At 37.2% G+C, this 27,259-nt stretch overlaps 1 protein-coding gene across 1 annotated transcript; it reads right to left on the reverse strand.

The window, feature by feature from the left end:
* Positions 1–299: 299 nt before the first annotated feature.
* Positions 300–27,174, reverse strand: Prx4 (Peroxiredoxin 4). Its single transcript, XM_083123972.1, has 5 exons — positions 26,957–27,174; positions 25,237–25,354; positions 12,389–12,628; positions 9,090–9,255; positions 300–1,640 (listed from the first exon to the last, which is right to left on the reverse strand). Exons 1-5 carry the CDS (start codon positions 27,126–27,128, stop codon positions 1,584–1,586), a joined length of 753 nt encoding a protein of 250 aa, XP_082980098.1. The 5' UTR covers positions 27,129–27,174; the 3' UTR covers positions 300–1,583.
* Between the last annotated feature and the right edge of the window lie 85 nt (positions 27,175–27,259).

A 27,259-nucleotide genomic window follows, 5' to 3' on the forward strand; every position in this document is an offset into this window, starting at 1 on the left:
ATTTTGTGTGGACTTACTTTCCACTTTCTTGGAAAACCTTCCTAATGTACACATTGTGGTACAAACAAGAAACATTTAAAGATACTTACAGATTCAGATGAGATATAAGAGGTTACTGGATAAAATTATAAGAATAAACTGAATTTTTATCCATTCTCATGAAGGAAAATATGATCATGACATCAGGGTCAAGTGTGCCATTTTTTACTGGACCTTCTACTTAGCACCAGCAAAAAAATGACAAGACAAGAAAACTAAGAACCGGGTCAGGCATCTGGCATAATTTGTGAAGTTCTAAGCAGCTGTATTAAACAATATTTATTTCAAATATAATGCATCAGTTACAACAGAATTCCTTTTAGGAATACATTCATTGGTAGTAAGGCCAAATAATTTTAAAAAAAATATTAAAACTAAAAAAGAAAACAATTCTGGAATGTTTCACAAGATTTGGAAAATAAAAAAAGTATGCCTTTTACGCCTGGTTAATACAATAAGTTACAGTTACATTCATATGTTATGAAAATTAAAAATGACTAGCATTTTAATAAGTTAATGCTATATGTGCAAATCAAAGTCTCTCAGTATGGGGGGGGGGGGGGGGGAGAATAAAGAGCTGTTAAATAGTAGTTATTTAAAAACATATGTAAATGTTTGTTAACACTGATAATACATAAGAGAGAGCACCAGAAATCATTTTTTAAAAAGAAATTTGGCATGACAACAAAATTACATAAACAAAGATTTTGAATAGCAATGGAGTAAATTCCACAAAGTGATAACACTATGGAGGCAAGAATGATTGAAAGTAATTTTCAATCTACATACCAACACAGAAACATGAAACTACCACAAAATCTTATTGAAAAAACATATAATGGCTTGAAAGATAAAAATTAATATCTTCTACCTCACACTCACAAAATTATAAAACCCAGCCACTCCAACAAATTACAAGAAAACCTTTGAAATCAAACATTCTTAAAAGATCAAAAAATGTACGAAGATAGCATTAGCATTTTAATAGCACACAAAATTATTCAGATTATTCAAGTTGTGCATGCAATTGATAACTACCAAACTTCTGTCAAAAAGTTATAGAATGCCATGAAATACTTCAATTCCACACACATACATACAGAATATCCAGATATACATTGAAATAATAATGTATTTTTTCATGCCTTCATGAAAATATTCAGTTTAAATTTTATGTATATGTAAACAGGCTTTTTTAAACTTGTAACAACACACACAGTTCTACATTCAGTACGTGTAAATTTTCTTTCTGAACCACTAAAATACTATTTATCTCCTCATTCACTTCACAGCTACTATTGATGTAAATACCAAAGAAAATACTGACATCAAATACCTGATCACCATTATTTAAAGATAAAAACACCATGAAGATAGTAAAATATTACAGAATTAAGAAGACACCACTCATATTACAATCAAACCTGTGGGCACATTCAGTGTTTAGAGCCACCGTACTTCGTTTAAGTATCAAAAATAAGATAGAATAAAATGTCCCTTCTATATATGCTGTCACATGTGATGTATTTTCCACATAATGCAATTCAACGCCGACTTTGCTTCTCAAAATATTCTTTCTTTTTATTTGGGTCAGGTATTATCTGAAAATAATGAAATATATCAAGACTAGCACCGAGCTCATCAGAAGAAATACAAGGGTTGGATAAAAAGTTATGGCAACACTGCTGTCCCGTGAAAGGGGCGAGTCACAGCGCCACAACCGTTTCGTGGTTGATAAAGGAATGTCAAACGAGGAAGTATAGTGAGTGGGGTGCGATTGTATGTTGTTCAGTCAAAAACAGCAGTGCTCTGAAGCAGAGGACGAGAGTGCAAGCACCCTAACAATATGTTTAGGCAAGAAGAACAACGTCTCTTAGGCAAATGGTCAAGGCAGCCTACTACTGCACCTTCTTGCAACACCACCTTCGTCTCGCATTAAGAAGGAAGTGACGGCACGTTCTGGCACGGTGTCCCATCATCCTGCTTGACAATGCAAAGTGTCACACTGCGAACACTGTGACGGCGCTCCTGCATAACTGGTAGTGGGAGGTACTGGAACATCCGCCGTATTCACCGGTATGAGACAGTGTGATTACGACCTTCTTGCCAAAATGAAGGAACCACTGGGCGGGAAGCACTACGACACGCGCGAAGCCATCATACGTGCTATAGGGTGGTCACTGCGGGGCATCGACAGAGATGGACGTGCTGACGGTGTACGGTGCCTTCCATACGTGTGGCAGAAGGTCGTAGAGATGGGAGGGCGATTACATTGAAGGAATGTAACACGTGCTCCTCTGTCAATACAGTCAAGTAGCAATTATACCAGTGTTGCCATTACTTTTTATCCAACCCTTGTAGATATAATTTAAATATTATCAATGAGACCTGAGACTACATCTTTTGAGAGATATGCAAAACATCTGAACCTGAAGTAACTCTACTCCAATACCACACACAAAGAAGCAAGCGGTACCATTGAGAGTATTACACAAGTGTATGGAAAAAAAATAATTTAATAGCACACTAAGTTAGCAAAATGTATTATATACATACAGATGGTCATCAAAATAATGGAAACACCTTACCGACCATGTTTAATACAGCGTGGATACATACAACTCGTGAATTGTTGCCATAGGGATTTTGTACCATTCGCCATGCAGTGCAGCACTCAGTTCTACCAGCAATGGTGGGGAAGGATTTCTGCTCTAAAACGAACCACAGATGTTTGATAATGTTCAGGTCAGGAGACTGTGTGGGCCAGGGGAGGTGTTGAAGTTCATCCGTATGTTCGTCAAACCACTCCTGAACAGAGCCAGCAGTGTAAATTGGGGCATTGTCATCTTGGAAGACAGCATCCATGTTAGGGAACAACATTTGTACAGTGAGAGTAATAAGATCAACGGAATACCATGATATACAGTCAACTCTCGATTCTACGACCCCGGGTATAATGACCCTTTTCCCGAGAATCGTGAAAAATTTAGAAAAAAGTTAAAAAATTGAAGGAAATCCGCCAAAAAATGCGTTGTTTTTTTTCACTCATTTCCTTCACGAGCACTCTACCACTCACAATTGGGTCTGAACTAAAAATAGACACGACTACACCATGCTTGAGTGATATCCAATAGCACCTGACGGCCGCTACTCAACGTGCCAGGCTTGTTTCGCCACTCTTGCTCTTTGATACGCGAGAAGAGAAGATTGAATGTGCTTCAATGTTATTTTAAATCGACCTTGACTTGTTTCCTTGTCCTAAGAGCTGCTGAAAACTCAAGGGGGAGGGGGGGGGAAGCAGACCGAAATGACCGCTGGACTTGCAGTCTTTGCCAATGTGTATGGAACGTTTCATCGATAAATACACCACCTTGAGAGATAAGATCGCAGGAAGGTTCCAAAATACAGATGCATGGCACCTGGAAGTCTGGCCCATCTGTCCAGCTCTGACCTAGAGTACAGAAGGTTTCCGTGAGTGAGCAACTCTTGGCCTTGTAGCCGACAACTTCCGGTAACCGCTTTCATTAAAAACATGTTCTTTGTTCCCTGTAACACTTCATAAAAAAGCGAAACTGTTAGAGATAATCAAAACCACATAGGCCAACTAAAGATCGTCAACCCGCTTAATGCTTTGTCATCCAGGTTTCCATAAAAGTTTACTTCGATCTTACGTGCATCATAATCCCACTTCATATGTTTTCCTAATTGTCTCGATGTCGTAATATCTGCCAAAAAATTGTTCCGTTGGCTGACTGACTCTCCCTCTTTTCCTGTCAGCAGGAGGGGCGATGCCGATTGTTTCAGCCACAATTTTCTTGCTCGTGTGTGCACACAGGCTGATTACAGGCGAGGGTGTATGAGACGTTTTCGCCAGTGGAGGGGTCTTCCCTATATTCCACCACGTGACAAGAACCACCAACTAATATTTCAACCTTTCCCGAAACTCCCAACTAAATTCCTAAACCATTCAATCTGTTCTCGTTCGTCTCGCCAGTAGCGCTAGAAGCTATGACTGGAGGGCCACAAGTGAAACTTATGTTCATATAATGTGATTCCAAATAAATTTAATAAACTTCCTAGGGAAACCACCTTTCGTTGTCGAATAAACGCTCGCTATAGGTAATGTCGAGCCTAACTTCCACAATAATTCACAAAGTCTTTCATTTATTTATTAACAATCTATACCTTTCCTTTAGATACACCCTGTACGTTAAGTTAAGCCAAATCTGATTAAGTCTTCCAAGTTGTTAGTTATCAAATTTTATAACACTATCTGACTTTCTCATTTAACTAAAATGTACCCCTTCTTTAGGCACACCCTATATGCTGAGTTAGACCAAACTCAAATAATCCCTCTGATTATTCATACGGAATCTCATGCTTTTGAAATTTCATTTCTCAAAGTGACAGGTTATACTAAACTGGTATGCCACATGGGATCAAAACCACCGACAATTCACACAAGAGATGAAACTAGAACTTTACTTAAGGCCTATGCCACCATACTAGATTCCCTTGAAATTACCATGGGACTATCATTCCGAAGATTGAGAACACCAATTCAAGCTAGTACTGGTTAACTACTTAACAGTAATGTATGCCCCTAGATATCATCATAATTCCATTATTACAGACAAATCTCAGGATGAAAAGTGGGAGGTGGGCTTTTTCCCCTCTGAAAGAAACTGGTATTAGTACACAAGATGCTAATATATTCTACACACTGAGGTATCCTTTGGGTTAAATTGCAACACCACGAGTTAACAGTAGGAACTTTATTCATTAATTAACATGATAAAGAATTCGTATATTAAGGTTCACAGTTTTTAATCAACGCTGAACAAAGGCCATATGTTAAATATCAACTATCTACATCTTACTCGTGTCTGTATGAAACAATTATATTGACACTGCTCAAAACTTTCTAGAAGTACACCGATCTGTGACAGACAACACTTTAATGGCACTCAAAGGATGGCGGTGTACCTTTGATTCAATATTTCCCAACTCTATTCATCTCTTACAGATATGAATGCCTAATAAAAAATAATAAACATCAGCCGGAATTCAAAATGAACATATCATAAGACTTTTGTTTTTAAATGAGACATTGGTTACATAAACAACGACTTTTGCTGAGATCTTAACATCTACTTTGATAAGAGCTAAATCATATGTTAACCTGCGTCACGTGACCTTGACTTAATTACGCCTTTGCGCTGTATACAAGCCAATGAATGAGAAATCAATACCCTTTTACAGACAATATGAATAGATCACCTATGTTGTTCATAAATGTTATTATGACTAGTCAATGATATACTTTTCACGTAGCTACTCTGAGAATCTTTTGTTACCGACCACGTTTTGCGGTATTGCGTTAACGTGAATATGTTAAGGCCATAACTCGTTGCACACGAATGCTATTGTGGAACCACAAACAAAACAACCTGAACAGACCCGCGACTCCTGTGCACCGTACTCCCGCGTGGAGGGGCGGGGGAGAGTGGAGCATGCTTCCTTATGGCCCCAGCTGAAGGAAAGATGGAAAGTTGAGCGGGGACTATTCGTCCCAAGGTTTTTTCCTTGTGGTCGATCTATAGCATAATACAGAATGCGATGATTGGTGGTTTTCTCAATTATCCTTACATCAGCATCTGGTAATCACTTAAATATAAAGAATTACTTACTTACATAGTCACTGCGCATATCAATCATAAATTCCTGTAAGCCGAAAAGAAATTCACTTATCCTTCGTAAAAGCGTCCATCGGCTTCATATTCTCATCAAATCATCAAACATCAACTTTCGTGCTCAAATCTTGCTATTCAGTTTAACTTGTACGTTCATGATTGAGCGGATATCCATCGATTTCACTCATCTTATCCAATTTACTCGTCCATTTGTTCTCCTTCCCTCCAGAATCCTTTTTTGTTCCGTCTCTTTTTTCGGGTTTTCCAAACAATCTGATTCTGCCGTACTCTCTACCTCAGATGTTATGCACATTCACTCTTCCCAAGATAAATGCATAAATTCCAGATAATATCGTATTAATAGTACAATTTGATTTATTTGCTTAATGTTATTACTTAATTCAATTATAATTTACAGGAGTATTTTTATAACCAAGCAACTAAAAAAAAAGTAAGAAAGAAGACTATTTCTTTACAAAGTGTCAACCGAGGACATCTATTGAGTACAATTGGTATTACAAAAGAACTTCAAAATGTATTACCGCCTACTGCTGCCATCTCACGTGCAAACAATAAATTAGATAACTTGTTACGCTAAATAAGCAATTTGAGGTTGGCAGTCCTGAATCAAATATCTTACAAATACTCACTTGAGTATAAAGCACCAGCATGAGTCTTATGACAAAGTTTGTCATAGGTGGAAGTGGACCCACCCCTCTTCCTTTCCTTTGACATCTGAAATGGGGCAACCAGTTCTGGATATATTCTTGAAAACGAACAAAAACCATAGAACAAGTAAAAAAAAAAGTGCCCCCTTTCCCCAGCTCATTCTTCGCCACTGGTGTGCACGGCAATGTTGATAATTGCAGAATTCAGGTCCTATTCTTTTTTATGCTGTTGTCTGCATAGGAAATATTGCCCGTATTATTGTCTGTTGCATGGAAAAACTTAAAGCAAGGGTCATTTCTTTCTTCTTTACACTGCTGTTAAAAGTTCCGTCTTCGACAGTAGCGTTATCTTTAAAATGCTGGGATTTTTCTCTTCCGCCACCCGTTGCTCGAACTTCCAGCCAGTCTCCTTGTTTTTACGCTGCACCTGTCGCCAGTGTTTTGTCTAGCGTCTGCAAAGCTCTTGCTTGCTGATAACAGCAATGACTCATCCAGCGCCAAGGAAAAAGTTATTGTTTTGAATCTCGCAAAGCTGTTTTGATTTGACGATAACGAAATTTGATCTCCAGAAAGGAAAGCAAGAGTTAAAACAACTTCATGTTCTGCACCTTCTGTTCTGACATCGAGAATACTCCTAAATCCAACATGAAATCGTCATTTAACGTGAGAGTAAATAACGATCTACCATTTTGATATGTGAAAATGCACAGTTTCATAAAGCTTGTTTTAAGTTCATTTTATGCTGATGGGCTAATCGGGACTAAATATACAGTTTAAAGAGAAATTCAATTCCAAACCCGAAAGATTATCGACTGCGATGCTGTTTAATGACGTGTCCTAGAATACGCATTGGGTGAAAACAGATTGCAAGTTGCACGTTTCCTTTTTCACACTGGATTACAATGCAAGTCAAGGAAGGAGTTTGGACTGCTCCTTTGAATGTGGGAGGGGGAAGGGGGGCGAATGAAGTTGGTTGAAGCAAAGAAAATGTGACTTTTTTCTACGATGTATTTTACACAGCCAAACCAGAACGAAATTTACAGCCCTGCTTTTTTTTTTTTTTTTTTGGTGCCTAGAAAGGTTGTGTTGTGGTCTCAATCACGGAAATTGAGAAATCAGCAAAATCGACGCAGGATCATTCTTCACCATGACAATGCGAGTTGTCACACATTGGTCCAAACAACTCAGTATTGAAAACATTGAATTGATGGGTCATCCGCAGTATAGCCCTGATTTAGCACCCAATGAGTTCTTTTTGTTCCCGTACGTGAAGAATAAGCTACGTGGTTAAGCTACGATTTTCGACGCCAGAAAAAGCGATTGATTCGATCAAAATGCATGTTTTCGAGATACCTCAATCGGAATGGACAAAGTGCTATGAGAATTGGTTGAAATGTATGCAAAAGTGAATCGATCATCATGGAGAATATTTTGACAAACAATAAAATCATTTTCAATAATACACATTTTTTTTTTGTTTGTTATTCCGGATACATAAATAGCAGCCCTCGTATTACTGCATCTTACCACACAAATATATTAACAATATAAAGGGTCTGTGCGATTCCAACGTATTCAAAAATTCTAATTTGATTTAATTAAACAGTACATGCATTTAAGAGATTTAATTTCAGATGCGGAGTTTACATTTGCCATTTTACATACTCAGGCTCGAGTACATATTAAAGCACAAGTCACAAATGTTATGGGATATACTAATGAACGAAAAATTTTATCAGTAAAAAATTTCAAAATCAAATTTACCTAATCAACTTCAAGATATTTTATCTTGCAATAAATTTCAGTGTCAGATAGATTGTTCTGCAAAGGATACTAACGAAGGAAACAGATTGAGAGAATTATGTTATATTTTCCACACAGCTTTCTTTACCTTCCTTGATAAAATACAAGCTAAAACGTAAATGTGAAAAACTTACTCATAGCATTTATAAATACATTTAAATTCAATAGTGTTTACATTATTTTGATAACCATCTGTATATATTTTGTGTACCTTACTCTAAGATGTCAAAATGTCAGTACTCTACAAATCTGATATAAAATTGCAAATATTCCAAAAACCTGACTGGTTCATTCACTTCCTTAAATGTGTATTCATAAAAATAATAACTGCCCGAATATTGCACTAACTCACAGAGGGCCTCCCTGATGGCACAGTGCTAGCGTCGCCGTCTTGTAATCAAGGGGTCCCAGGTTCGATACCCGGTGGAGGCACCCGGCAGTTCGGATCCTGTAGGTCCAGTCCCGATTAGCCTTACTGTGCATAAAGTGGACTTAAAACACGAACTCAACAACTAACTTACAGATTATAGAAATATAGAGTTGGTAGAATTATCAGCAATTTTACTGCTGATAATTTTAAATTGATTTTTATATCAACCTGTAAGGATAGAAAATAAATTAATCTGTCTCATCCCTAATAAATATTCTACAAATTAGTGCATAACTCTCTTGTTCGTTATAAAAGATGTAATTAATATCCTATGGTTTTGCACAATAAATTTATAATATGTAACTTTTCAAGGCAAAACTCATTAGTGTCATAGCGACAAAGATCAGATGCTTCATTAAATGTATGCAGTTTTATGTTAAGTTATGGTACTGATAAATGGATATTTCATGCTGGTCCATCCCCAATACTTAATATTATTATGTTTTATTTACATACCGTATCTGAACCAGGTTTCCATTCAGCGGGACAAACCTCTCCATGCAAATCTGTGTACTGAAATGCTTGAACGAGCCTGAGAGTTTCATCCACACTGCGACCTACTGGAAGATCATTCATAGTAATCTGACGGATTATACCCTTTCCATCAATAATAAATAATCCTCTGAAAATAAAATACCACCGTTAATGGAATATTTATGTAGATAGGTTTACACTTGATCTGAATTATTACATGTGTTTGTAGTATGTAGAAATATAGATGCACAAAATTCACAAAAATATTATTAAAATAATGTACTTCTTAAAAAGAAAACATCACAAGATTTAACCCAAAGTTCTCAATACAATCTACAGGGTGTCCCAAAAGTCTCCACACACAGGGAAGTAGGCAACTGATGTTTTTTGTGTTGCAGGTGAACAAGGGAAATGCCACAGACACGTGAAAACCGCATTGAGTTAATCCTCCTGATTGATCAGGTAGCAGCAGGCATGTGGCAGAGGAGTTCAATAGGAGACATGGCCCTGAGAAGTGAATAACTCATGATACTGTCGCAAAGTTAATAAAAAAATTTAAGATCAGTGGTATTATTGGCATCCTCTCCAGAACTGGATGCTCACACAGTGCTACAGATGAGAGAAATTTGACAGCTGTGCTTGCACCATTTGTAATATCTCTGGTACTCAATGTAGATGCGGAATTCCCTGAGTACTTTCAACATGACGGGGTGCCTCCCCATTATCGCTGAGTGGCTAAATGCACAGTTCGCAAACCATTGGACCGGGAGATGAGGGCCTGTGGAATGGGCTCCCCGGTCTTTGGACCTCACGCCCTTAGATTATTACCAGTGGAGACATTTGAAGTCAATCGCCTACCAGGAGAAAATCAGGGATATGCGTCATCTGAAGCTTCCAACAACGATGCCTGCACTCATGTAACGTCATACATCTTGCTATATGTTCGGAAAAACTGGCGTGAATGCGTTGATCTATATGTCTGACTTGATGGCCACCACACTGAGAACATTCTGTAACACAACTGAGGAAAGTCGCTTTTCCCTATGTATGGAGACTTTTGGGACACCCTGCATGTCATTCAATTCAGATTTCAAAACTTTGTGATGTGACTACTTTGAACCTCCATTCTGCATAGAAAAAATTGTAAGCTGAAGAAGGTTATGTTAAAACACCATATTTACAAAACAATAATTAGAATTGCTTTTCTCAAAGTTTGTTTTTATGCTCAGTTAGTGCTTTCAGGACTGGGCCTACAGTTTCAAGTGGGATAGTAGATTTGTAATTACTATCGTTCCTCAAAAAGATATTTCTCCAGGGTAGTACATATCCTACAAAAGCTGTTGATATTGTGTGTATTATATTAATTACTCCAGCACGACTCTAGATTACAATGTGACAGCCATTGGGGAGATTCTTGGTGGTGAGATTCAGAGTCAAGTATTTATGACTGATATCCCATTGTAATTGGAGCATTGCTCTGTTATGGGATTGCTTATAAATAAATAAATAAATAAATATTTCATAGTGGTTCATTTTAGAGTATCTAAAGATCAAGTAAGGGCATACTCATTGCAAAAATTGTACATAGCATCAAAATATCCAGGAAAAAAAACAGTTCATGATTATTGGCTGCAACCCACCCCACTCAAATAAACTCATGCTCATAATTTAAGGATAATGCTGAATCTTGTACAAAGAAATATTTGATGTGCACGTTGCAGCTTGAAATGATGTCTGGGTACTGTACCAAAGAACCTGTGTTGACTATGACCTTGATCCAGTGTGTCGTGGCGCTGTAAGCAGACAAATGACTCACAGGAGTGAAACTGGTGACCAGAGTACAGTGCCTATAGGAAGTGTGCAGTTGTGTTCGGTTGTGCGAATGGTGAGTGTGTGAGTGAAATGGCTCAACGAACACATATTGATGATGTAATGAGGGGAAGGATACTTGGGTGGCTAGAGGCAAGCCAAAGACAGCAGGTCGTGTCACAGGTGCTCCGTGTGCCACAAAGTGTCATCTCACAATAATGACAACGATTCCAACAGACTGGAAACGTGTCTCGGTGCGACAGCAGTAGACGTCCACAGTGTACAAAACCACGAGAAGACAGGTATCTCACCGTAAGTGCCTGGAGACACAGATGGAGTACTGCCGGCAGCCTTGCTCGAGACCTTGCAGCTGCCACTGGAACAGTCGTTTCCAGACACACTGTGTACAGATGACTCAACAGGCATGGTTTATTCCCCCGGGAGCCCTGCAATTTGCATTCCACTTTCACACGGTCACAGAGTAGCCCGTAACAACTGGCGAAGAGAACACAGGACATGGACAATGGAAGAATGGTCTCAGGTACTCTTCACTGACGAGTCCAGGTATAGTCTCAACAATGATTCTCGTCGTGCAACCATCTGGCGTGAACCAGGAACCAGATACCGACCCGGTAACATTGTCGAAAGGAACCAGTATGGAGGTGGTAGTGTCATGGTGTGGGGTGGCATTATCCTGGGTTCACGTACACCGTTGAATATCTTCGACAGAGGTACTGTAACAGGTCAGGTGTACCGGGATTTTATTCTGCAAGATTACGTTCATCTTTTCAGAGGTGCAGTCGGTCCTACGTTCCTCCTGGTGGATGACAATGCCAGGCCACACCGAGCTGCTATTGTGGAGGATTACCTTCAAACAGAACACATCATACGAATGGAGTGGCCTGCCTATTCCCCCAACCTCAACCCAATCGAACATGCTTGGGATGCTCTAGGCTGACGTGTCGCGGCACGTCTTCCAACACGTCTTCCACCTAATCGGACTCTTCAGGAGCTCCGACAGGTACTGGTGCAAGAATGGGAGGCCATACCCCTAACAGCTGCTCGACAACCTCCTGCAGAGTATGCCAAGCCGTTGTACTGCATGTGTCAATGTGCATGGGCATCACATTCCATACTGAAACCTGTGCACATGCTCAAAGAACTGTGGAACAACAATTTACAATCTCCCTTGCTTTGTATCATACGTGCCCTCTTTGGTTTTTCTCAAGTTTTCTGCAATAAACAGGGTTAAACAGGGTATGTGGATGTCCTTCTTGTGTGTTGAACATGTGCCTGTGCTACCACAACTAGTTTGTTTCAGTGCTGTATCGTGGGGCACCAAAACCTCTATTATCCTTAATTTATGAGCACGAGTGTAAACAAAGTAAAATCTTGATACCCTTTCTCGAAATGTTACGAGTATGTTTATGCACATAAGACAACGAACGATGGCATACTTTAATCATAGTTACCTTAATGTATGACCTAGATCTTCCAAGTACACACCATAATCCTTTGATATTTTGTGTGTTATATCAGAGACAAGCGGTATGCTCAGTTTTCCCAGTCCACCTTCTTTCCTTGGTGTATTTACCCAAGCATGATGAGTGAAGTGTGAATCTACTGAACATGCTACAACTTCTGTGTTTATTTTCTTGAACTCCTCAATCCTATCATTAAATGCAAGGATTTCTGTTGGGCACACAAATGTACTGAAAAATTAACAAATGAATTACTACCACTATGTAATATTATAGAGAAATCCACAAAACTTTCACCTATTAGGATAAGACAAAATATAGGCATGACAATCACTCCTGTAATCAATATACAGACTTACATGTATATCACACACATCAACCTCATAAAAATGAAATCTTGTTCCTTTCAGGCTAAAATAAACCTTGGAATGAGACATCTCCAACAAAAAAAATTTACAATATTGCACAGAATTGCTGAATTCTACATAAAAAATAACTAGAAACCTATTTTCCACCATCAAGCAGTACTCGAAGTGAGGGGGATCAATTTTTTTGCAAAGCATCCCCAGCTAACCTCGAGCCCCACCCTCTTCCCCCAGCTAACACTTTCTACTTCAAGTGCTGCTATCAAGATTTCATGGAAAAGTACTGTGTGAATTGTAACATTATTTAAACCTGTTACCCTCACTTCTTTCTCAAATCACGTATACAATCTATTAACAAAATACCTTATCCATTTGCAATCTAACTTCTTTAAGATGTTACTCTTGCTATTAAAATTCATACTCAAATTACAGGTAGTCTTACATAAGTAATGTAGTAAATTAACATATCAATGAATTGAGATGATAAATAATATGGGGTGTTGACCCACTGTACCCCTTGAGAATTACGTTGATATTTTTTTAATCGACAGATTTCGATGTTTTGCATATTATAAAATTGGTTCCAGCACATGAAAAAGAAGATAACAGAGATATTTGACCCCAAAGTATGACCTGTAAAAACCTGCCTTCTCCGAGTACTTTTACCACGTTTTATTAATCCAACCAGTTGTATGCATACTCAGTAGCTAAAGAACACGTGCAAAAGATCACACCATCAAACTTAGCACCCGACCTAAAGACGTAAAATTATAAACACCAATAAATCTAACACCCCTAACCAGGGTTGAAAATGATTTAATCAGTGATTAAATCATGATTTTTTTAAAACTTTTAATCCTGAAAATAATGTTATTAGAGTACATTACCCAACATGTTAACTATTAAAAAAATATACCAATACAGCAGGTAGTGTTAGTTTCAATATTTTGTTGAAATGTGGAGGGTCCTAAACATTTATATAACTAACTACAAACTATTGACAGAAAACTGGTAAAACATATTGGAGTACTTAATTTTATATTTGTACCATTCCAAATTAGTTTGTACACTTTTGTAAAATACTTTTATTTACTTTGCATGTTGTAATTAACCATTTGGGACCCAAGCGTCTCGATCGAGATACCCAAATGTAACCCTCACGGTACCAAACTTCTCGATCGAGACGCTGTGTCAAGGTCATAGTTTTTACATTATAACATTTCTATTTTTGGCTAGAATTTCGATTTTTCTTTTATACTGTTCCTAACACATGTATTTAACAGAAATGTTTCTTGCACCTTTTTTTTTTCTTCATGAAAATGGAGGTGAAAAGGCGGGGAAAAGGGACTCCTCTTTTGAGTCTTTTTTCAAGGTCAAATTTTTGCCGAGACAGGAAGGCCAGCTTTGTTGTTCTAAAGCAATGCTTTTTTTCACTCCCATCTGTTAACTGCATTCGAAGGTATCCGATGTCAAAATGAAAGTTTTCCGTGAGGGTGCAAGGAGGGGGAAGACTGGTTGTTGAATCTGTGTTGTGAGAATGGAATTTCGAAGCACGCTGAAGGAAAACTTTGTTTTTTAGCACAAGTGTCCACAAGTTCCGACAGGGGTTACCCTGCATTGTCTAAAAATAGAATTTCAAGCAGCTGCAAGAATCGGCGCTCATTTTTCACTGCATTCTAGCTTTTCGTACGTGAATGTTGTGCGTAGGTGTCGTTTTGTGCCCAAGTGCGAGGACATTTTTTGGGTGGTGACAATTTTTAAAAATAATTTTTGGGGGTTTTCTCCCTTCCCCCTCCATATCTATGCCAAATTTGCATAAATTTTGCATTTTGACATTTTTTTTCGGGGGAGCGGGGAAACACCATTTTTATAAGAAAAGTATTTTTGAGGGGATTTCCCCCCTTTCCCCCCCATATGTATGCCGAATGTGCATAAATTATATATCGTCTGAATCTGTGATTCATTCTGCATACAACGGTATATCTTTCATATCTCTAGGGCATTTAGTTTCTGAGCTATAGTCATTTCAAGGCACCGCTGCATTTTGAAGCTTTTGGGGGTACAACTCAAGTTACATTGGTCATACGACAATGATGCAAATATTTTTCTGTTTCTTACATGCCAGCAATAATTTCTATGTGCATTTTGAATTTTTCATATCCTTTTTTCGGGGGGCGGGGCAGGGGGGGCAAAACCCCATTTTTTAAAAGAAAAAGTATTTTTAGGGGATTTCCCCCCTTTCCCCCTCCATATTTACGCCGAATGTGCATAAATTATATATCGTCTGAATCTGTGATTCATTCTGCGTACAACGGTATATTGTTCATATCTCCAGGGCAAATAGTCTCTGAGCTAAAGTCATTTCAAGGTACCGCTGCATTTTGAAGCTTGAATCAGTGGCGTGCCGACCATTCCTTTTGGGGGTACAACTCAAGTTACATTGGTCATATGATAATAATGCAAATATTTTTGTGTTCCTTACATGTCAGCGATCATTTCCATGTGCATGTCGACACTGTCATGTACTTTTTTCTTGGAGGAGGGTGGGGGAACCAAATTGTTTTTTTCGAAATTTTGGAATTTTGAGAGTTAGCCCCCTCCCCCCCCATCACATATACGCCGAATTTGCACAAATTTCATATAGTCTGAATCTCTGGTTCATTCCGCGTACAATGGTATATCTCTCATCTCTCTAGGGCAATTAGTCTCCGATCTACACTCATTTAATTGAAACTCTGCATTTTGCTCAAAATCGAGAGGTTTACATGTGAAAATGGCCTTCGGCACCAAAAGGTTACGGACTACGGCATATCTTTTAAAAAATTGTAGCTCCAAAGATGAAAAGTTTGAATACATTTTAAATTATGTTTGCACCAACCCAAATCCAGTTTAATAAAAGGTAAAGGTATCCCCTGTGCATTGCACCATACCATGAAGGCACATAGGGGTGTATAGGTAGAAATCTACACATTCTTGATATTGGCTATAGTGGAGATGATGCGTACCGCTTATGTATGGAGATCACTTGAAAAATTCCAACCTGAAATCACCCATGCTCCTGGCATGGGTCTCCTGCCTGAAATCGAATTTAATACCAAGTAGAGAAATATATTATTAAAAATATTCCTGTGTACTTCAGGAATATTTTAAAAGATGACAAAGTTGATCTGGGCATGACATGGACAAAGAAGAATTACCCATCTTCTTCTCTTCTTAAGTACAGAGTGCAATCTTAAATAATTTCTCAATGGCATGACTCACTTAAAATTGTGTAACCATTTGGGGACAGAAAAGGTGGCAAAATTTGAGTTCATACACAACACAAAGAATAAACTTTTGACTTCTTGTGAAAGGAAATGACTGAAAGCAGTAACAAATACCGTCCAGTGTTCATCAGATGGCCTTAGTTAGATTCATCGTATTGGCTGCAAAGAAGTCCATCATTGTTAAGACAGTTAATAGTTACATTAGTTAATATTTTGGAATTTAGCTCAATGTCAGAATATAATCAGCACATTTAAACTCTTAAATTGAAATTTAAAAGTTTAAGTTTAAAATCTGGCCAAAGCTGTTTTCATTACTTCAATAGTTTAGTTAACCTAGTTAATTTAGTTAACCTAAAATTGAAAAACATAGCTTTTAAGTATATTCAGCACTTTTTCAAAATTTCTTACTTCAAGAATAAAGAACCCAAAATAAAATACAGATATTTGTATTCCACTAATTAATTTGCAGTTCAGAACTTGTAAAAGAGCATTTGCTTCAAACTGTGAATTTTCTAATATGTATATATGCGGTACAATCAAGTTTATTATGTAACAGTAATACAGAAACATTTACCTATAACTGAATGGATAAAATCAGATTTCATATATTATTTTTTTTTCTAAAGTTGTTACCTTTTAGTGATGTTCATTCATTGAACTTAAGTTTTAAAATATGTATGTTTGAATTTATTTAAATATCATATAAATTACATAATACATAACAAGTTTTAAATTTTATCTAAACATCTATGTTGAAAATGTGATAAATATACTGAAGAAAGTAGTTTTGTTTAAAAAAAAATTAATAAAAAAATAGATTTTTGGATTTTATAACTGATCCTTATGATAATTTCACTTCTATTATGGATTCATAAATTTTCAATCCTTCGTTTTTGATGTACTTTATTTTATACATTAACGAAATGGCAGGCAATGTTCCATCTGCTGCTGTTGTGGAATGCCGTTGGGTGTTTAATGCTTTACTTTGCCTTCAGGAGAGAGTAACCTGCCTTGGCTCTACCTGTTATGTGCTTACGTTACTTTCTGAGGCAAATTGCTTTTATTACACATTAAAAACTAATAAAAAGCAGTTCGATTGAATCAAAAGAAATTGAATAAGTACCATACAAAAAATATTATACTCTTCATGAATATTGGAAAAACTTAGTTCTTTCTTGAATGATAGCCCAGACGTTCAGTTTAAAAATATATAAAAATAACTATTTATTCTGTGATTAATTATATACAAAAAAATATAAAAAGAAATAACCCCCACAAGGACATGATCCTCTTGGTTGAATCAATAAAATACTTTATCTGAAATATGAAAGGAAATAGGTCTTACCCTGGCCTAGAGCAGCGGTACCAGTTCAAATGTATTTAAGCTTGTCACTTGCATACATGATTGGACTCCTAATTTCCTCCCTTTCTTGTTTATCAAAAATAGCCACGCAAAAATAAAATAAACTTTGTATGAAAATATAACAAGCTACGTAATTATGTGCCATTATTGAAATTCTTAAATCTGTTTTGCCAGTAGCGAAGCGTAGTCTTACGAAGGAGGCAAGCAATGTTTCAGTACAACAAAACATGTAGTACAACGACCATGGCCGTATTTAGAGGGGGGGTTTCTAGGGTTCAAACCCCCCCCGAAACTTCTGACATGTTGGATTAATGGAAGTTCAGAAACCAAAATCTGTAACAAATTTTCAATTTTTTTTTCGAAGCATCACAAAAATACATTGAGACAATGTTGAAACGATCGAGCTAGAATTTTCATACATTTGGAATTCTGAAACTTGAGTGAAACAGGATTTATTCTTGGAATCACAGCCAACCGGTGACCCCTCCTTTTTCACTTCTGCTGTCTTCTTTCCAGAGTTGCTCCTGCGTCACAAGGAATATAGACTGAAGATTCCCTTATGATTGTCCCAAAATTCCCTTTCCAGCTTTTAAATTCCCTGTCCGATAAAGTCGAAAATCCCCCTTGATAGGAGTTCAAACCTAGGATCTCCAGTTTTGTAGCGCATTACGTTCGCGATTGAGGTTACAATCCATGCACCAAGCTAAGTTTTTAAAAGGAATAACTGGTTCCACACTTTTCAAAATTCCAAAAATTTAATTTTAAAGTCAAACAACAAAAACTTTATGACTAAAATTTCCATCTAACTTTTAAAGCTTTGCTCTTGAAGGTATGTAAACTTTAATGACGAAGTATAATAATTGTGCATTTCAGTACACACTGTATGAAACGTAAAAAAAACAAAAAGAAACTTGTACTGGATATTCACTCATCTGCTGGATTGAGTAAGCCCCCTCAAGGATATAACAATAATATAATAATAATTATTATTAGTATTATTATTATGGAATAAAATTGTTTTATTATTATGAAATTTTAATCATTATTGTACAATTATTGTTATTATCTCCATTATTCAAATTTCTGGAGACGCCCATGGGAACAATTATGAATGAACCCCCCCAGAAATTTTTTCCTGCCTACGGCCATGACAACGACATGCCGAGGGGAAAGATTCAAGGTTTATAGCCTCATTTACCCAGTCGCTGGATTTGTCAAAATATCGTAATAAAGTGACTGTACTAAAAATAAACCATATGATCCGCAAACGTCACATTTACTTTTTAAAAAAATCCAGGTAACGTTATTCATATGATATTAAACGTTTTGCATATGCGAACTTTCCGCATACGACTAAAGGGAGACGGAATTTCTTACTTACTTATTAGTACCTTTATTTGTTCATTATTATTTAATATGGTCAAACGGTGACCAAACTGATTTAGATAAAAAATAAAATGGGAATCATTTGTTTATTTTACGCTGCATGATGTAATTTAGTATTTTTGGGCACCCTATAAACCGCATTGGAGTAACTTAAACACTAAATAAAAAGTTAAACACAAACAATAAAAAATTCATTTCAAAGCAAAGAAACACATGCATAGACGATGTACTCACCACAATAAATTTCAAACTCTTGGTGTTGGTCGACCCCCTGCCACGATTTTCATTTTAACACTTATCTCTCTCGAGCTAAACGAAGCAATTTTCAATTGCTCAATAATACACCCGCACTTCACATCAACCGTTCCTAAATACGCGTTCATTCCGATAAATTCACAGCACAAAACACGAAGCAACAAACACTCACACTATCCCACGCGCTTTCCACAACTGCAAATACAAGCATCCACACAAGATCACTTTGAAAATCTCTGAAACAACAGAAAGTGATACCAACCTATTTCCTTAATTTTATCCGTCACAAAGGAAAGATATATCAGTTTGGAGATAAAAATTACGCGGAGGAATCAAAATCATTTCAGCAGAACGAGTATGTACATTAATATTTAAGTAATAAAGTGTCATTCAATGGCGTGCCCGGGGCGAAGGGGGGGGGGTGGATGGTAGACATAACCCCCTTTTGGCCCAGTATATCTAAGAAAAAACGTCAAAGGAAGGAAAAGATGACAAAATGTGGACCGTAAAAAGACCCTGGGAACACCACTTGCGTCATAATAATAGAACTTAAAACATATTCGGGCCTCCCCGATGGCGCAGTGGTAGTGTCGTCGCCTTGTAATCAAGGGGTTCCGGGTTCGATACCCGGTGGAGGCACAAGTGTTTCAGATCCCATTTTAAACTGTAGGTCCAGTCCCGATTAGCCTTACTGTGCATAAAGTGGACTTAAAACAACAAATCAATCAATCAATCATTAAAACATATTCTTGTGCTCATAATATGCAGAATGTATACGATTTACTTCTATGCCATGTACAAATATCAGTAGATAGTTCTTTCTCAGATAGCTTTATTTTCACCCCAAGTTTTATTCAAAAGCAGTCAATTTATTGATTGTAAAATTTGTGAAAGAGCTCACTTGAATTACTGCGTAAATAATTTGGCAGTTGCAAACACTGGTAGCGGTCAACACTTCTGGCGTAATTTGAGCTGGACCGACCAGGAAGCAGGGTGCGGGACCAAGGTCCGTCCAATCTTCCCTCCCTCCCTGAGAAAACTCTTCACGGGGGTGCAGAAATTCCACTGCCCCAACTCCCAATGTCAACTTTTTTTACGCGTTTTACATTTCGCGAAATCTAAAATAATTTGTAATATAATATGATATATATGGAATTTAGAACAGTGATAATAACTTCTTTTAGTTATTTTATGACTAACAATTATTATTATATTTGCGATCTTGTTTACGTGTTCATGAAGACAAATATTCGTTACTAGTTTTTTGCTGGCAACGTACCCATAGATGAATCCTTCTGCTTTCGGTTGAACTCGGCTATTTTCGGGAATCACGCAAGCTCGGAAAGCACAGCTTTTTGTAGAAGCTTTGTGGACGGGTTCCACCAAAATTTCACGCTTCGCCATGTGACTCCTTCGGAGGCCTTATTTTCCCGCAGAACGGCTGCAAGCATTGAGGCTGGTGCTTGCTACAGAGCTGCTGGGGGAGTTTGCGGCCGCATTTTTTCGCGAAATCGAGTGCGATGGAAACTAAATACGGTTAGAACATTAAGTACATTAAATGATATTCGAATTATGCAAGCAGTGCTTGTACTATATCTTCGCCTCTGTGTTTTGCTTCCCTTGTCCACTGCCACTGTCCCATAATCCCAGATTAAAGAAAAAACAAGACAGTGTCAAATGTACAACTTAAAACTACAGTACACGGAACAAGCTACTTGGTGGCTCTTCGCCAATGGCCAGAGTTATATTGAAAAATAAATGTATCCCTTAATCCACTCTGTTTCCGATAAAGAACCTAGCCTGCCTAACCTAGCCACGAAAGCATATATTGAACAAATTCTTAAGTAATCGCTAAAACTCCGCAGTATGTGTTAACAGACGTAAATCGAAATTGAACCATATAAAAATTGCATTTGAAGCATGATGAAATCACAATAAAACAAAAGGAACTTGGGCCAAAAGTATTACTGTCATTAAACAAAAAATAATAATATTCACTTGCGGAACACGTTCGGGTTGTTCTGCTTCACACTAACAGAAGTACTTTATATCACAATAATGCATTTCCGTTAAAACTGAAAACATTCATAAACAACATAATCTTCATAAAGCATGCAAAATATTTATTTATTTATTTATTTATTTATTTACTCAGAGTCTCAGATACAGTCTTATTTGGCCATTTTACACTGAAACATAAGTAGAAACAAAAAATAACAAAATATAAAAACAATAACAAGATGGGATAGATTTACATGTTCTTTGTCAGTAATATACAAAAATTTCGTTCTGGAAGGAAAATATCTACATTCAGGGGTAGTTTGTTGTAGATTTCTGGGAGCCTGTAAAACAAGGATCGTTGTAGAAGCGATAGCCTAGTGGTTGGGTTGTGGAAGAGTTGCAGGTTTCGCGTTTGCTTTTGGGGTACCCTAAGCGTGAATTCACAGATTAGGAGATCTGTTCTGATTTTGCCATTTATTATCTTGTATAAAAATTTCATGTCAGCTAGATCACGACGAAAGGATGGAGTGTGAATATTCAGAGCAGCCATGGTGTCTGATTTGGATACATGTCGAAAGGAAGGTATTCTATGGCGAACAATTGCAAGAAAGAAACTGAGAACAGAATCTATTCTGGTGAGATTGGTTTTTGAGGCCATTGCCCAAATTGGGGAACAGTATTCGAGGATGGGCGAGATGAAAGATTTATAGAATAAAGCAAGAGATGATGGGTTTTGAATTTCGCTAAATCTGTATAGAAGACCGAGAAGACGCATGGCTTTTTTAGTGGTAGCTATAATATGATAATTAAAAGTGAGTTTTTCGTCCATGATAATACCTAGGTCCTTTTGGGTGGAGACGTTTTGGATTGGATTGTTTTCAATAGAATAAGTAGACAGCACTTTGTTCTTTTTTAGGGAATAAGTAAGGAAAGAGCATTTCTGAGGATTTAGTTCTAAATTCCACTGACGACACCATTTAACTAGTTCTGTGAGAGCATTTTGAAGAATCATCATGTCATGATGCGATGAGATCTCCTTAAAGAGTTTGCAGTCATCCGCAAACAAAAGTATATTGATAGGGAGGGAGGACAGTTTTTCAGGGAGGTCATCCATGTACAGAAGGAATAGGAGCGGCCCTAAGACACTCCCCTGGGGAACTCCAGACAGAACGGGAAGAAAGTTAGAAGAGGTACCTGAAAGAACAACACGTTGTTCACGCTCATGGAGGTAGTCCTGCAATAAAGAGAGAAATTTGCCATGGATGTTAAATCTGGATGATAATTTATGAAGAAGAAATTTGTGATTAATTTTGTCAAAGGCTTTCGAAATGTCCAAATATATAGTGTCAAGTTGGGAGTTATTATCAATAGCTTTAGCAGCATGCGAAAGTAAAACAGAAATATTTGTTAGGCAAGAGCTGCCTGGAAGAAAACCATGTTGTGCTGTGTTTATATATGGTGACGTAAATTGAAGTAACCTGTTTTTGATGATTTTTTCACAAATAATTGATAGTGGCGATAGAAGTGAGATTGGTCTATAGGATTTTACACATTTTTTATCTCCAGCTTTGTGAATGGGCACAATGTTGGCCCGTTTGAAGTTTTTCGGAAACACACCCTTAGAAAAACATTTGTTGAGTAAGGCAGACAGAGGAAGAGCCAGGGAGTCGGCAGTTTTACGAAGGAATATTGTGGGGATTTCATCTGGACCTAGGGACCGGTGGAGGGGCAATGAAGCGAGGAGGTATTTTACTTCCTCGGGGGATGTTTTGATTGAAGATAGTGTGTGAGAACAGACAGCATTTAAGTGGGGGAGAGGGTCGGAAACTGAGGGAGGTGAGAAGTTCTGATGAAAAAAAACATTGAAATGTTCGGCTCTTTCTTCTCCACTAGCACTATCAGTATTGTGAACAATTTCTTTAGGTATACGTGGACTTTGTTTTCTTGAATTTAGTAAAGTGAAGAATCTCTTAGGGTTTGTAGTACATTCGGTTGTTATGTTATTTATGTGTTCACTATATTTTTTTCTGAGTAAGTATTTTGAATGACGTCTGATGTTACAAAAGGTACCGTGAGTGTGAACATTAGGGTGCTGCTTCCATAGGTACCAAGCCTGTTTTTTATTTTTTAACACAAAGAGCACTTCTCTGTCGAACCAGACGGGATATTTCGTAGATCTCGGTCTCGCAGTGGGCACGAAGTCCTTTATCGTGGCATGAAGAATTTCAACATTGAGGGAGTAAACAGGATCAAGGGTACCAATAATACTAATGACAATAATAATAAAATCAGTGTCTTTACAAACACAAGAGATTTTGGAGTCATTCGCATTGAGAGCTAACTTTTCTTATGTTAAAATTATTTTCACACAGCTGTATTTTAGTTATTTTATATTGCCTAATAAAATTCCAATTCAAAATGGAAAACCGATTCAGTAGATTGCAACAACTAATACTAAAAGACTCAAATTTTACTCCAGTTCAGCATTAGTCACAACATGCACCAATTGTGTTATGTACATTTATTTCTGGGTAAATCTCTTATATCCACAAGACAGCTGAAATTTGATAGTTCATTTAATTTGAATATTCGTACTTACGTATTCCGCATTGAGAAACTTTGGGTAACGATTAGATAAACCGGAAACACATTTCTTGAAATTTACAGGAGAAAAGACGAGAAAGTACTTACGGAATTTAGTTCTTGTGGACTTTCTGAAGCTGGGGAAAGTGTTTTTTCGAATCGTGCAAGTTATTCGGCCTGTAAATAAGGTATTTTTCGACACTCATGCATCTCCACTGCACAATAGCTCATGCCACCATTACCGTCGACTACGTGAATCAAATGTTCTGTGCATTCGATTACATAACCCCCTGTCAGTGTAGCAAACACGCGGTAGTTTTACAAGATGACATGTGAGCGGGATTTTTTTCCAATTTAATTTGATGTTTGCCTAACCTAACTGAACATAACCTAACCTTCCGTGAATGGTTTGTGGATTAATAACAATCATTTTTCGGTTAATAAGTGTTAGTGTAACAACCACGCGGTAGTTTTACAAGATGACATGTGAGCGTTTTTTTTTTTCCAAATCAATTTTCTATGTTTGTCTAATCTAACTGAACCTAACCTAACCTTCCGTGAATGGTTTGTGGATCAATTTTCGCTTCAAAACCTTTTGTGCGGCATTTATCGGTTCATAAGTTTGGAAACACTGCACATCAGCTGACGATACTGCATATCAGCTGACGATAGACAACGCGAGTCAAGATATGCCCGGCGAATTAGCAACGACCAATAAATAATTATAATGTTAAAAATAACGTTTTTTTTCCATGGAAAAAATAGTGATCCAAAGTTGAAAAATGTTCCGCTATGCATATGAGGTAAGTAGAAATGAATTTTATTTGAAAATAAACGAGTTAAATGTGTCTCCGGCATATCTAACTGGTACCAAACATTGTTGAAGGTGGCATTTTGCTTATTTCACGGAAATAAGCTCTATTTGCAACATATCGAGTAAATTTTCTTCGTTTCTTTTTGCCTTCGGTAACACGCAAAATGGCGGTCACAGTTTTACTACCGTACTCGGCATGCAGTGTTTCCACCCCACTGCACCCATAAACACCTATGTAGCCCCAAAAACCATTGACGCATAGCCCCACGAACCATTCATACATAACCCCGGGAATCATTAATGGTAAGGTTAGGTTGGATCATGTTTACGTTAGAATAGTTAAAAATTGGTTTAGAAAAAATGCGTAGCCCCACACACCATTCTCGCATAGCCCCACAAACCATTTGCGGAAACGTACCTTCTTCAGTTACAAAAACACATATTTGGAAACACTGACCGGCACTGACTGTGATTACGTCATCACACACAGGCAACATCCGGCTGGAAGGAAATGGATGGAACAGCTTTCGTGCATCGGTCACACATTTATATTGAAAAATAGATGATTTACCAGCAAAATTCAATGAACGATGCGAGAAAACACTTCCCCGAACTCCACAATTATAAAGAAACTGCATTCGGTAAGTAATTTCTCCTGTAAATTTGAAGAAATCCATCTTGCGGATATAAGAAATTTACCTTATTTCTGTACCACTTACACTAATCATTCTATTTTAAATGGTGCACAATCAACAAAATACAGTCTAGATGAAAATGCTATTTACTAATCTCTAATTCATACTTACAAATCAAGAGGGTAGAAGAAAAACACCAAATATTTTCCCAAGAAGTCAGAGAGTTTAAGTTGCTTTATTTCACCATTAACAATAGCTGTTGCTTCCCAATTTGGTGCTGGTTTGGAAACTGTAAAATGGAAATATATTTGCAGTAATAAACGATACTTTTAGAACTGATTCAAACTTGTTAAATAAAAATCTAAAAAGTAAATGAACCATAGAGATATTTCATTCCACTTTTTAAATATATAAATCCTGGACATCCTTTCAAATATGTAATGATCTTCACATAAGATAAACTGCGTATGCTGTGGACCTTATTGGACCAAAGTATGAAGTTATCAAGCCAACTGAATAACTCTAATGTAGATTTAAGAAGTGAATGAATATCCTGTGGGTACTAGAAGTGGAGATGGTTGCAGGGGTGGTATTTTCTCAGAGCCTTCCTCGGGCTTCACATTGTTGGTAACATTATCGTATGAGAGAAACGGATTCTTTCAAATTTACAGGAGAAAGTACTTACGGAAATCATTTTCTTTAGCGTTGTGGAAGTTCCTGAATGTAGATTTGATCCATTTTAATGTGAATGCGTGTTGTTTTCTGCGAAAATCTCTGTCTGACACGCTGTTTCTGCTCCCGCCATTTGCTTTCTGCACGAGAGTGCAATGTTCCTTGTGTTAAGATGATGCAACCCCGTAGCCAGTGTTTCAGCCTCTCCGTGTTTTCACTAGAACATGACGTGTCAAGTATTTTTAATTTTTATTTTAAATATGCTTGCCTAACCTAACTTTATGGAAAATGTTTTTTGGGGCTAACGTCAATGGTTTGAGGGGCTAACGTCAATGGTTTGTGGGGCTAACGTCAATGGTTTGTGAGGCTAACGTCAATGGTTTGTGAGGCTAACGTCAATGGTTTGCGACGTATTAGCATAATTTCAAATCCGGGCACGAAAGTAGATATTTTCCGGTGAACGAGGTTGCAACACTGCATAAATCGACAAAACACTCTCAGAACGCCCCCTAAACCAGTACGCTATAATGTGTTACAGATTCGAAACAAGTAACAGTAAGTACTCGTAAATAGAAGAAATAGACATTGATATGCATTATTTCACTTTAGGAAATGTTCCACATTCGAAAATAACACGTTAGCAAAGTAAAGAAGTCCGAAATATAGGATTCGTAGGTGTTTCCCTCATACGATAATAGTACCATATTTTCCACTCCACGCGATGTCTGTTGATGACTCTATACATATATTTTCTATTATCAGTTATGTCCGAAGTTCGTTATAGGAACATTAATCTCCAACATATTGTATCCATTAGAAAATAACCATATCTTAGCTTTCGAGTGCTTGAACACTCAAGATTATCACTTCCATATGTGTGCTGGACACGTAATCAAACTTGGGGAAAACATATATCTATTTTACATGCACAAAAAAATACCATGTAATAACGCTCAAAATTATAGTTATTACTGTAAACCTAATATTTCATTCCAAAGCCGGTAAAAATATTTGGAAAACACGTCAACACACAAAGCTAAATCATTATAAAAGAAAGTCTTATCACTTTACTTAAAACAAATACCCAAAATATTATCAATGAATCTGGAGGGAGACTACATATATATATATATATATTTAATCTTGTTTTGCTGTGCTTGTAATTTATTAGACATAATATTGTATTGATATACATCGTACGAAAAGAAGGTAGACTTACTGACTGCTTTTGTCCACTGCAAATTATGGCCTAAATTTCCTCCTGTACCATGAGGATAAACTTCACCTCCACCATACGAATAACATGCTTCTTCGGCACCTTTAGTGAAAAAATTACCGGCAACAAAAGTTACACATAGGGACATTAACAAGTTCATAAAATTTGCAGCCATCCTTGCCAGTTGGTCGTCTTCTACTGGTCCACGATCATTTGATGCGTGTTTACAATCCTACTTCTAGTTTATACAATATGTTTGCTTCAGATCTAACAGGATTTAATTTATATGAAGTTAGCGCTTCTAAA

Source organism: Lepisma saccharinum, chromosome 6 (genome assembly GCF_977018435.1).
Source record: "Lepisma saccharinum chromosome 6, izLepSacc3.1, whole genome shotgun sequence".
In the NCBI taxonomy this organism is placed as follows: domain Eukaryota; kingdom Metazoa; phylum Arthropoda; class Insecta; order Zygentoma; family Lepismatidae; genus Lepisma; species Lepisma saccharinum.

What these genes read in the sequence shown, in the direction of transcription:
- Prx4 (XM_083123972.1), bottom strand. Translation starts at nt 27,128, where the DNA reads ATGGCTGCAAATTTTATGAACTTGTTAATGTCCCTATGTGTAACTTTT. An exon ending in GATCTAGGTCATACATTAAG is followed by an intron (nt 9,256 to 12,388) that starts GTAACTATGATT and finishes TTTTATTTTCAG; the next exon opens with AGGATTATTTATTATTGATG. An exon ending in GGAAACCTGGTTCAGATACG is followed by an intron (nt 1,641 to 9,089) that starts GTATGTAAATAA and finishes CATTATTTTCAG; the next exon opens with ATAATACCTGACCCAAATAA.